The sequence below is a fragment of the Electrona antarctica genome, assembly GCF_951216825.1.
Source record: "Electrona antarctica genome assembly, chromosome: 5".
In the NCBI taxonomy this organism is placed as follows: domain Eukaryota; kingdom Metazoa; phylum Chordata; class Actinopteri; order Myctophiformes; family Myctophidae; genus Electrona; species Electrona antarctica.
Window position 1 is genome coordinate 13,414,299 of NC_136810.1, and position 13,368 is coordinate 13,427,666.

The window sequence follows — 13,368 nt, forward strand, 5'->3', positions numbered from 1 at the left end:
CATTTTCTCCAATTTAACTTTCTTTGGGTTTGTTTTTGGGACACGCAGAGACAGCTTTCTTGGGTGACAGACAGTTGTGAGAACAGATTCTTACTCCCAGAACTCGATGACAGGAGAGGTGCTGGTGTTTTCACGCTGCACACTGATGCCGCTGCTGTTCCTCCTTTGAAACTCCATGCAGGAATCTTGAAAGGAGGAGGGAAACAAAAAGGCATTCATTCATGTGCTGAAATCCTGGGCTGTCTCAAAGGCTCTCCAAGAGAAAAAGACCAGTGTGAGAAACAATGTCACAACGAGTTTGGAGTGAAGAAACTGAGAGGTTATGCTTGCTTAAAGACGCTGTATTAAGTGATATTTTTTGGTTAAAACAAAAAGGGTTTTGTTAAAAAGTTAAATCTCTATATTCAAATTGCTAGTGTTTCTTTCCCCCCAGTAACAGGGGTCTCCCCGTCACTCCAGCAATACAATTTCAGGAGGGCTGCAAACCAGTAGCCTGGCTAATAAGCCAGACCGAATCAGCCGTTGGCAAAAAAAGATTAGCCAGGCTAGCAAACCAGAACCTGGCAGCAGATGGCATTTTTAGAATCGGCCATAGTCCTAAGGACTATATGGCCTAAAAACGCCTTCTAAATCCTGATCTAAGTCTTCTGAAGGCCTTCAAGTATTTATTCAAACCATTGCAGATAATTTATGTTGCTACTGTATATACAGTACATACATATAAGATGGGTTCCTCCTGTCTTGAAGGGTTAGTTACAGAAGGGGGCTCCTGCAGCTGATAATGGGTTAAAGGGATATTTCACTTTCAAAAAAACGTTTTTATCATTTTATCGTCTACTCAGGCTTATGTGAACACCACAGACAGTTTTTGAATTGCTTGAGTCTTTAGATATTTCATTCTAGCTGCCCTGCCCCCTTCCTATACAAACCAATTGTAGCTTCAAACTCCATTTTAACCATGTCAGATTCATCAAAATCACACGTCTTGGCCTGGGCCATGGCTCAGTGGTCCAGGCACCTTGGCTGGTAATCCAGTCTGGCATTGTGCCGCGGGTTCGACTCCCGATCCCGACGGCCTTTACTGCATGTCTTCCCCCCATCTCTCTCCCCATTTCCTGTCAGCCTACTGTCTGTCCCTCCATAAAATAAAGGTGAAAGCCACAAAAAAAAGAACATTAAAAAAAAAAATCACACGTCTTTTTTTTGTTTTGTTTTTTTCAGAGGATTCAGAGGGTTTAAGTGTTTTTGTGTGGTTTAAGTGTTCAGTACCCATTTGTTGGCCAAATTTTATGGATCACGACTCGAGTAACATTTTTATTTTCCTAATAAAAAGAAAAAGTTAAATCATTTAATTATAACAAAACAAATCCAAGAAATTCCATAAATAAAAATAAATAAAAAGTATAGTGAAAATAAGTAGCGAGGGTAGTGTGTTTGTAAATCTGCCAATCTCTCTTCTGGGTCTCGAGCTAAAAGGTTTGGGAAACAGTGGTTTAAACAACCTGTATTCCATGTGTTGTTGCATGAGGCCCAGGGCAGGTCCCAGGTGAAGGAGTGGGACAGGTAGAAGATGGCCCAGGCCAGCACCACGATGTAATAGATGTTCAGCAGACCCACGATCACCTGGGTGGCATAACCCAAACCTGCAATATACAGCAGAAACACATAACGCAAACCTACAATATACAGCAGAAATATATAACCCAAACCTACAATATACAGCAGAAACACATAACCCAAACCTGCAATTGCAATATAGCAGAAACACATAACCCAAACCTGCAATATACAGCAGAAACACATAACCCAAACCTGCAATATAGCAGAAACACATAACCCAAACCTACAATATAGCAGAAACACATAACCCAAACCTACGATATACAGCAGAAACACATAACCCAAACCTGCAATATAGCAGAAACACATAACCCAAACCTGCAATATAGCAGAAACACATAACCCAAACCTGCAATATAGCAGAAACACATGACGCAAACCTACAATATACAGCAGAAACACATAACACAAACCTACAATATACAGCAGAAACACATAACACAAACCTACAATATACAGCAGAAACACATAACACAAACCTGCAATATAGCAGAAACACATGACGCAAACCTACAATATACAGCAGAAACACATGACGCAAACCTGCAATATAGCAGAAACACATAACCCAAACCTGCAATATACAGCAGAAACACATGACGCAAACCTACAATATACAGCAGAAATACATAACCCAAACCTGCAATATAGCAGATCACACATAACCCAAACCTGCAATATAGCAGATCACACATAACCCAAACCTGCAATATAGCAGAAACACATAAGCCAAATCTGCAATATAGCAGACATACATAAGCCAAACCTGCAATATACAGCAGAAACACATAACCCAAACCTGCAATATACAGGGGAAACACATGTGATTGATTGATTGATTGATTGATTGATTGATTGAAATATGTATTAACAGTTTGCAGAATTACAGTACATTTCAAGCACAACTCAATACAAAGACTGTTAACTGTGAGTGGACGACCCAATAAAGCATTACACTTGTTTACAAGAGGGTCCACCTTGTTCAATTCATCAAAACATTTAGAGACGTACAAATAGACACTTCTAAATAATACATAACCCAAACCTGCAATATACAGCAGAAACACATAACCCAAACCTGCAATATAGAGAAGAAACACATAACCCAAACCTGCAATATAGAGCAATAACACATAACCCAAACCTGCAATATAGAGAAGAAACACATAACCCAAACCTGCAATATAGAGCATTAACACATAACCCGAACCTGCAATATAGAGCATTAACACATAACCCAAACCTGCAATATAGAACAAAAACACATAACCCAAACCTGCAATATAGAGCAGAAACACATAACCCAAACCTGCAATATAGAGCATTAACACATAACCCAAACCTGCAATATAGAGCAGAAACACATAACCCAAACCTGCAATATAGAGCATTAACACATAACCCAAACCTGCAATATAGAGCATTAACACATAACCCAAACCTGCAATATAGAGCATTAACACATAACCCAAACCTGCAATATAGAGCAGAAACACATAACCCAAACCTGCAATATAGAGCAGAAACACATAACCCAAACCTGCAATATAGAGCATTAACACATAACCCAAACCTGCAATATAGAGAAGAAACACATAACCCAAACCTGCAATATAGAGCAGAAACACATAACCCAAACCTGCAATATAGAGCAGATACTTATACTGTATACTTATAGTTTCATTGTACAGATACTCTAGAAGTATGTATGTATGTATGTATGTATGTATGTATGTACAGTATGTATGTAGAAGTACTCTACTCTATGGAAGTAGGTTCTTAGCTTACATATGATCCTTGATGAATATTTCCTATTTGATGCATCACCATGTGTTGCTCTTGCTTAATACAAGTCGCTCTAGACTAAGAACGTTTGCTAAATGCCTGATATGAATTGTAAATTGATTGAGTCGACTAAAATATATTTTTGGCAGGGCGTGATGCCATTGAAATGGCTGATTTTCACTTAGCACCAGGAATGTTATTTACTTGATCATTGTCATGGTAACATGTCATCTTGGTAACATGCATTTACCTGGGCTCCAGGTGACCGGGATCTTTGTACCGTAATTTGCTCAACTGAAGCTTCAGCAGAGGAAATTATGGTACAAAGATTTACTTAGTAAATGTACTTAGTTACTTTACACCACTGGTGAAGACCATGTTTTGCTCCTGTGACTGTCTGACAACTAATCTCAGGCACAGACGGACCAATCGGCGCAAAACGCAAAAAGATCAAAGGTCAAGGTAAAAGATTACATAAGTGTCTATGGCCTACATAAGTCTATCTCAGGAACAGATAGATGTAGAAATTGTCTGTTGGGTAGAAACCTCATCCCAAAAATGGTATTTCAAATTCAGAAATAGCTGATGAAAGGAATAGAATGCACCCGCACACTGTATATTTGCTCAGTACAAGAGTATTTTTCTTTTTAATGCAACGTTTCGGTCCCTCCGGACATTCTTCAGGCAAATTCAGAAATAGCAAAATACTGCTCAAGCTCGAAACCTGTTGCTTTGTGCACTTTTGGGATTACAGATCTTCTACTGTTGATACTTTCATGTTAATATAAGAAAAAACACCAAAAGTTGGAGATGAGGTTTCTGCCCGACAGCAACAGTGGCGGAAATTAATCAAAGTACATTTACTGGAGATTCGTTCAGAGCTATTTAGTAGAGTATTAGAAAAGAATACAATACCCTACAGGCCTACACAATTTGCCACATAGATTGCAACACTAGATATTTTTTTAAACAATGGGAATCACCTGCACGGAATGTCTTGACAGAAAGTAGCTCATAACATGTCTACGGTGGATTTTTCTGAAACAAACGCTTTGCAGATAGGATAATTCAAGATGGATCAATGGGCTGTCAATGGAGGGTATTGCAACTCTAGATTCATCCCATTAGAAGAAATCTAGTGTTGCAAATTGCAGCTAACAATACCCTGTTAATGTAAAATAGAATTAGATTAATTAGTTATGAAATAAAGAGATCCAATGCACTGGGGAAAAGTTAAAAAGCCTTTATTATTAAACATGGCTTTTGAAGGACAGAAATGTTAAAACAGGTGGGTTTACAAAATGGACATCACGAGGGATACATCACTATTTCAGGTCACAAAATTCGGCAGTGTCTCCAGTGCCAAGTACTGCAAGCCGAAATCCAGCATAGAGGGTTTGGGTGAAAGTGGTGTGGACTGTATGGATGAGAGTCATGGTGGTGTCAGAGACACTGTAGAAAGACAGCATACCTGCGCTGTGATCCAGGTACACTCCTACTCTCGAGGACCCACAAGCTGCTGGGAGTTTAGGTTCCATTTTGCCTCTGTGTTTGAATGTATAACCTCCATTATGACACAGTAAAGACCAGGAATTGTTACTACATCCAAATCCACTTTCAGTAAACGATCCGGCTCTGCTGATATCCGAATAAGAGACTGCTATAACAACGTCTCCCCTCCACTCGACCTCCCAGTAGCAGCGTCCAACCAGACCCTCACTACTCAGAACCTGACCCATTCAAACAAACCTCATGGGATGATCGGGATGTGGCTGGCAGTGGTACATCATTGTTACTTTTCTGTTGTCTTTAGAGAGACGCAGGCATTTATGCGCCGTGTTCAGATCCAGTGTGATTGCACAAGCATACTGCAGGAACTCGGCTCTGGTGAGTGGACCGGGTTCTGGTTCGGGAGGAACATCTTGGAGTCGTCCTGTCTTCAGGCTCTCCACCACCTCAGCCAACATTGTGTTTCTACTCAGAACCGGTCTGGGGATGAAGGTCCTTCTGCACTGTGGACATGAATGAACATGAAAATGAACATGAATGTTCCAGTATCCATCGATGCATTGGCTGCAGTAGTTGTGTCCACACGGTACACTTACTGGATCCGTCAGTAGGTCCCGACATATAGTGCAACAGAAATGCAGAGGGTCCAGTTGAACTTGCTGCATCATTTTCTTGTTGACTTTGACAAACAGAATACTTCTCTGCAGGTGTTTTAAGTACCGCTGATTACACCTCGTCAGGGCTGTGGGGGTGTGAACCATAGGTGTGAACAAACTAGCTTTGATTGACAGCTCCCTTAAGGAACCATGAGGGTATAGCCTGGTTAACCACTCCCTCTTGAAATGATTAGCCAAATTCCAATACCCTCACTCACACTCCAGCATAGCTGTTACGGTGAAATTGGTGACCTGCTGATCTGCATCTTATGAACTTCACATAATTACATGGAGGTCTTATACGTGGCCTAAATACAGCTAGGTTGAACTCTGCTAATAAACAAACCACAATAATTTACGTTCAGACACTGACGTTATGTGATGTCATTGTCAACACGATTGTCACATATTTCAGCAGGTCACCAATTTCACAGTAACACCACCATGCTGGTGTGACCAGTGTCAGCTGTGAGTGTGAGTGAGTGAGTGGCTGAGATTTGGGGTATTGGAATTCAGCTATTGCATTTATTTGAATTAATTTCAAGGGGGAGTGGTTAACCAGGCTACCATGAGGGCAATCTGGGTACCCATTGGCAAAACAAAGGAAAAAGCACCCTCTTTTCCTTTGACAGTCTGTCTCGAGAGACTACCATGAGGGTACCTGGACGGACCACACTTTTTCAATTGAGCCAAATATCAGCACCGTGACTGTTTGATGGAACAGATCCTCCATTAGTTAACTTGATCTGTGAAGTAAGGATCAAGAGGCCCAATTTTCTTCCAATATGGCTACTGTGCATAATAGCTAATTTACTCTGTTTATCATTCTTATAATCTTACCTTCAAACAGAGGGCAGATCTTCCTCCAGCATGTGATGCCAAATTCAGAAATAGCTGATGAAAGGAATAGAATGCACCCGCACACTGTATATTTGCTCAGTACAAGAGTATTTTTCTTTTTAATGCAACGTTTCGGTCCCTCCGGACCTTCTTCAGGCAAATTCAGAAATAGCAAAATACTGCTCAAGCTCTAAACCTGTCGCTTTGTGCACTTTTGGGATTACAGATCTTCTACTGTTGATACTTTCATGTTAATATAAGAAAAAACACCAACAGTTGGAGATGAGGTTTCTGCCCGACAGCAACAGTGGCGGAGATTAATCAAAGTACATTTACTGGAGATTCGTTCAGGGCTATTTAGTAGAGTATTAGAAAAGAATACAATACCCTACAGGCCTACACAATTTGCCACATAGATTGCAACACTAGATTTTTTTTAAATAATGGGAATCACCTGCACGGAATGTCTTGACAGAAAGTAGCTCATAACATGTCTACGGTGGATTTTTCTGAAACAAACGCTTTGCATATAGAGGATAATTCAAGATGGATCAATGGGCTGTCAATGGAGGGTATTGCAACTCTAGATTCATCCCATTAGAAGAAATCTAGTGTTGCAAATTGCAGCTAACAATACCCTGTAAATGTAAAATAGAATTAGATTAATTAGTTATGAAATAAAGAGATCCAATGCACTGGGGAAAAGTTCAAAAGCCTTTATTATTAAACGTGAAAATATGAAGGACAGAAATGGTAAAACAGGTGGGTTTACAAAATGGACATCACAAGGGATACATCACTATTTCAGGTCACAACATTCGGCAGTGTCTCCAGTGCCTAATACTCTAAGCCGAAATCCAGCATAGAGGGTTTGGGTGAAAGTGGTGTGGACTGTATGGATGAGAGTCATGGTGGCGTCAGAGACACTGTAGAAAGACAGCATACCTGCGCTGTGATCCAGGTACACTCCTACTCTCGAGGACACACAAGCTGCTGGGAATTTACGTTCCATTTTGCCTCTGTGTTTGAATGTATAACCTCCATTACACAGTAAAGACCAGGAATTGTTACTACATCCAAATCCACTTTCAGTAAACGATCCGGCTCTGCTGATATCCGAATAAGAGACTGCTATAACAACGTCTCCCCTCCACTCGACCTCCCAGTAGCAGCGTCCAACCAGACCCTCACAACTCAGAACCTGACCCATTCCAACAAACCTCATGGGATGATCGGGATGTGGCTGGCAGTGGTACATCATTGTTACTTTTCTGTTGTCTTTAGAGAGACGCAGGCATTTATGCGCCGTGTTGAGATCCAGTGTGATTGCACAAGCATACTGCAGGAACTCGGCTCTGGTGAGTGGACCGGGTTCTGGTTCGGGAGGAACATCTTGGAGTCCTCCTGTCTTCACGCTCTCCACCACATCAGCCAACATTGTGTTTCTACTCAGAACCGGTCTGGGGATGAAGGTCCTTCTGCACTGTGGACATGTGAACTGGTCATGAATGTTCCAGTATCCATCGATGCATTGGCTGCAGTAGTTGTGTCCACACGGTACACTTACTGGATCCGTCAGTAGGTCCCGACATATAGTGCAACAGAAATGCAGAGGGTCCAGTTGAACTTGCTGCATCATTTTCTTGTTGACTTTGACAAACAAAATACTTCTCTGCAGGTGTTTTAAGTACCGCTGATTACACCTCGTCAGGGCTGTGGGGGTGTGAACCATAGGTGTGAACAAACTAGCTTTGATTGACAGCTCCCTTAAGGAACCATGAGGGTAGCCTGGTTAACCACTCCCCCTTGAAATGATTAGCCAAATTCCAATACCCTCACTCACACTCCAGCATAGCTGTTACGGTGAAATTGGTGACCTGCTGATCTGCATCTTATGAACTTCACATAATTACATGGAGGTCTTATACGTGGCCTAAATACAGCTAGGTTGAACTCTGCTAATAAACAAACCACAATAATTTACGTTCAGACACTGACGTTATGTGATGTCATTGTCAACACGATTGTCACATATTTCAGCAGGTCACCAATTTCACAGTAACACCACCATGCTGGTGTGACCAGTGTCAGTGTGTGTGTGAGTGAGTGGCTGAGATTTGGGGTATTGGAATTCAGCTATTGCATTTATTTGAATTAATTTCAAGGGGGAGTGGTTAACCAGGCTACCATGAGGGCAATATGGGTACCCATTGGCAAAACAAAGGAAAAAGCACCCTCTTTTCCTTTGACAGTCTGTCTCGAGAGACTACCATGAGGGTACCTGGACGGACCACACTTTTTCAATTGAGCCAAATATCAGCACCGTGACTGTTTGATGGAACAGATCCTCCATTAGTTAACTTGATCTGTGAAGTAAGGATCAAGAGGCCCAATTTTCTTCCAATATGGCTACTGTGCATAATAGCTAATTTACTCTGTTTATCATTCTTATAATCTTACCTTCAAACAGAGGGCAGATCTTCCTCCAGCATGTGATGCCAAATTCAGAAATAGCTGATGAAAGGAATAGAATGCACCCGCACACTGTATATTTGCTCAGTACAAGAGTATTTTTCTTTTTAATGCAACGTTTCGGTCCCTCCGGACCTTCTTCAGGCAAATTCAGAAATAGCAAAATACTGCTCAAGCTCTAAACCTGTCGCTTTGTGCACTTTTGGGCTTACAGATCTTCTACTGTTGATACTTTCATGTTAATATAAGAAAAAACACCAAAAGTTGGAGATGAGGTTTCTGCCCGACAGCAACAGTGGCGGAGATTAATCAAAGTACATTTACTGGAGATTCGTTCAGGGCTATTTAGTAGAGTATTAGAAAAGAATACAATACCCTACAGGCCTACACAATTTGCCACATAGATTGCAACACTAGATTTTTTTTAAATAATGGGAATCACCTGCACGGAATGTCTTGACAGAAAGTAGCTCATAACATGTCTACGGTGGATTTTTCTGAAACAAACGCTTTGCATATAGAGGATAATTCAAGATGGATCAATGGGCTGTCAATGGAGGGTATTGCAACTCTAGATTCATCCCATTAGAAGAAATCTAGTGTCGCAAATTGCAGCTAACAATACCCTGTAAATGTAAAATAGAATTAGATTAATTAGTTATGAAATAAAGAGATCCAATGCACTGGGGAAGAGTTCAAAAGCCTTTATTATTAAACATTAAAATATGAAGGACAGAAATGTTAAAACAGGTGGGTTTACAAAATGGACATCACGAGGGATACATCACTATTTCAGGTCACAACATTCGGCAGTGTCTCCAGTGCCTAATACTCTAAGCCGAAATCCAGCATAGAGGGTTTGGGTGAAAGTGGTGTGGACTGTATGGATGAGAGTCATGGTGGCGTCAGAGACACTGTAGAAAGACAGCATACCTGCGCTGTGATCCAGGTACACTCCTACTCTCGAGGACACACAAGCTGCTGGGAGTTTAGGTTCCATTTTGCCTCTGTGTTTGAATGTATAACCTCCATTAAGACACAGTAAAGACCAGGAATTGTTACTACATCCAAATCCACTTTCAGTAAACGATCCGGCTCTGCTGATATCCGAATAAGAGACTGCTATAACAACGTCCACAGGCTCTCCACCACCTCAGCCAACATTGTGTTTGTACTCAGAACCGGTCTGGGGATGAAGGTCCTTCTGCACTGTGGACATGTGAACTGGTCATGAATGTTCCAGTATCCATCGATGCATTGGCTGCAGTAGTTGTGTCCACACGGTACACTCACTGGATCCGTCAGTAGGTCCCGACATATAGTGCAACAGAAATGCAGAGGGTCCAGTTGAACTTGCTGCATCATTTTCTTGTTGACTTTGACAAACAAAATACTTCTCTGCAGGTGTTTTAAGTACCGCTGATTACACCTCGTCAGGGCTGTGGGGGTGTGAACCATAGGTGTGAACAAACTAGCTTTGATTGACAGCTCCCTTAAGGAACCATGAGGGTAGCCTGGTTAACCACTCCCCCTTGAAATGATTAGCCAATTTCCAATACCCTCACTCACACTCCAGCATAGCTGTTACGGTGAAATTGGTGACCTGCTGATCTGCATCTTATGAACTTCACATAATTACATGGAGGTCTTATACGTGGCCTAAATACAGCTAGGTTGAACTCTGCTAATAAACAAACCACAATAATTTACGTTCAGACACTGACGTTATGTGATGTCATTGTCAACACGATTGTCACATATTTCAGCAGGTCACCAATTTCACAGTAACACCACCATGCTGGTGTGACCAGTGTCAGTGTGAGTGTGAGTGGCTGAGATTTGGGGTATTGGAATTCAGCTATTGCATTTATTTGAATTAAGGGGGAGTGGTTAACCAGGCTACCATGAGGGCAATCTGGGTACCCATTGGCAAAACAAAGGAAAAAGCACCCTCTTTTCCTTTGACAGTCTGTCTCGAGAGACTACCATGAGGGTACCTGGCCGGACCACACTTTGAGACAACACTGGGTGTAGTAGAGTGTTTCAATTGAGCCAAATGCACAATATCAGCACCCTGACTGACTCTGTTTGAAGGAACAGATCCTCCATTAGTTAACTTGATAAGACCTGTGAAGTAAGGATCAAGAGGCCCACTTTTCTTCCAATATGGCTACTGTGCATAACAGCTAATTTACTCTGTTTATCATTCTTATATAATCTTACCTTCAAACAGAGGGCAGATCTTCCTCCAGCATGTGATGCCTCCCTCGCTTGTGAACTGACCCAGCGACGTCTCCAGGAAGAACACAGGGATGCCACACGCAAACAGGAAGATCAGGTACGGGATGAAGAAGGCACCTGGTTAGGAGGAGACAGCTTTTCATAGCTTCCAAGTGATGTACTGAAGGTGGTGTATATTAGTTATATATTTTTAATTATTTATTTTTTGGCGTTTCAATTGCTTGAAGATCTGCTATACTTTTGATGCTTTTGTGTGAGTGACACTGCAGTATGATCAAGTAGGGCATTCATTTACGAAAGAACAAAACAAATGTGGAGATAGGGGATGTTTCTGCCCAAAAGCAACGTGATTCTCACCTCCTCCGTTTTTGTAGCACAGGTAGGGGAAGCGCCAGACGTTGCCCAGGCCTATGATCTCTCCAGCCACTGATAAGACAAACTCTATCTTGTTGCCCCACTGGCCCCGCTCTGTCATCTTCTGCTCTGTGCTGTCCGGCGCCCCGGCGTCCCGGGGCCCGGCCGCGTCCGTCTTGGACAGGTTGTCCACCTCGCCTGCATGTTCTGAACATGGGTGAAAAAACAGATTTCACTAAATGCACAATATACAGTTAATTAATAAAAAAATCAATCAATGAATACATAAATAAATAAATGAATGAAAAAGTGGCAAAAAAAAGTAACTAAGTAGGCTACATTTACTCATTACTGTGAAAGCCACCTCACTTTTATCTGCAATTGCGCGACAATAAAGTTAGAACTACAATGGAAACATTGTTATCCTTTTAGCCTAAGAGTTTTACTGTGTGTTGTAAACTCTAATTACTGGACCCTCGTCTGGTTCACACTACCTGTCTGTCAAAACCAGACGAGGGTCCAGTACTTAGAGATTACAACACTGTGTACCTCCGCACTGTTAACATTTTGGAACAATACATTTTAAAAGATTTATTGATTGACTTTTAAAATGTTTTACCTAATGACAAATTGGACCACCATGGTTGAAAGTGGGTAATATATTGTTCAATAACTAGCCTTTAATGGATCTATTGCAAGATCTTATTTGTTGATATCACGTTGCCATGGTTACACAATGTTTCCAACCGTAGTATGTAAAACGCAAAACCTGCATCACACATTACTGGGACACTAATGTGTGTCAGTGTCCATTATGAAACTTTCCATCTGAGACCAAAATTAGCTATCAATAGTAATTGTTATTGTTGAGATGGTTCAACAGTTCAGGAGTCAGAAATTGAAAGAAGACTATGAAAGAAAGGTGGCTAAAATTCAGCAGATGATCCAGCAGCGACAACTGATGCAGATGCAGATACGGAGATAGCGGACAGTGTGAAGGTCTTTACTGCTCTGATCAGTTGTATTGAGAGAAGCAATCTCATTGGTGTGATTGAAGAGAATCAGAAAACAACAGAGAAACAGGCTGGAGGCTTCATAGAAAGAGCTGCAACAGGAAATCATTCAGTTACAGAAGATAAGCTCTGAGCTGAAGCAGCTCTCACAAACTGAAGACCACCCCCACCTCCTCCAGAACCTCACATCCACCAACACCCCTCCACCCATCACGGACTGGACAAAGGTCAATGTCCATCCGTCTTCATGTGAGGGGACTGTGAGGACAGCTGTGGCTGAAGACACTCAGTCAAGAGATGGAGAAGTCTTAGGAAAACTCCTGAGGTTCAGTTTGAAAAAGAAATGACTGGGCTTTAGGAGAGGCCAGAGAATCATCAATAGGAATGGAACAATCTGAGTCGCAACAAAGGTTAGTGGTCTATATGGGTATGGGTATACGGTTGTCTGCACAAAAGATGTGGCAAATCTATCTATAAATGCACAAAGTCTCTCTCTCTCTTGTGTGTGTGTGTGTGTGTGTGTGTGTGTGTGTGTGTGTGTGTGTGTGTGTGTGTGTGTGTGTTTGTGTGTGTGTGTGTGTGTGTGTGTGTGTGTGTGTGTGTGTGTGTGTGTGTGTGTGTGTGTGTGTGTGTGTGTGTGCGTGGGTGCGTCTGCAATCCCACCATGACAGGGAGTGCAGTGCCCGGTTTCGAGTCCGTCCGTTTTCCAGAACCAGCACAAAAGCGTCTGCCCAGGCTCTGGCCCTGATCACCCATATCTCCATATATGGAGCTGGCCAGTGGGACACAGACATAATAACTGGGTGGGGCATGCATTTCCAACTTGCGTAAATTCCAAGTAGGCCAGTGCCCAACGGGCACCGCTCTAGTCAATATAA

The 13,368-nt window shown here is 41.9% G+C and overlaps 2 protein-coding genes across 2 annotated transcripts in view; both read right to left on the reverse strand.

Annotated features, from left to right (window-relative positions):
• slc6a13 (solute carrier family 6 member 13) overlaps positions 1-13,368 on the reverse strand; it is a gene marked incomplete at its 5' end in the record, with an annotated part of 28,758 nt that overhangs the window by 11,803 nt on the left and 3,587 nt on the right. The window contains 4 exons of the mRNA XM_079502199.1: positions 95-185; positions 1,503-1,643; positions 11,106-11,240; positions 11,481-11,684. Of these exons, the coding sequence (XP_079358325.1) occupies positions 95-185; positions 1,503-1,643; positions 11,106-11,240; positions 11,481-11,684 (571 nt within the window). The remainder of the gene's footprint in view (positions 1-94; positions 186-1,502; positions 1,644-11,105; positions 11,241-11,480; positions 11,685-13,368) is intronic.
• On the reverse strand, positions 4,634-8,086 carry LOC306923170 (uncharacterized protein). Its single transcript, XM_079501198.1, has 6 exons — positions 7,211-8,086; positions 6,747-6,763; positions 6,411-6,464; positions 5,511-5,656; positions 5,202-5,417; positions 4,634-5,141 (listed from the first exon to the last, which is right to left on the reverse strand). The coding sequence occupies exons 1-6, from the start codon at positions 8,047-8,049 to the stop codon at positions 4,731-4,733; spliced, it is 1,683 nt and encodes a 560-aa protein (XP_079357324.1). The 5' UTR covers positions 8,050-8,086; the 3' UTR covers positions 4,634-4,730.

Excerpts from the sequence above, each read along its gene's own strand:
- LOC306923170 (XM_079501198.1), bottom strand. The coding sequence starts at position 8,049 with ATGATGCAGCAAGTTCAACTGGACCCTCTGCATTTCTGTTGCACTATA. Across the intron at positions 5,657-6,410 it reads GATCTGCCCTCTGTTTGAAG|CCCTGACGAGGTGTAATCAG; the intron begins GTAAGATTATAA and ends ACACCCCCACAG. Across the intron at positions 5,142-5,201 it reads TCTCTAAAGACAACAGAAAA|GGTCAGGTTCTGAGTAGTGA; the intron begins GTAACAATGATG and ends TTTGTTTGAATG.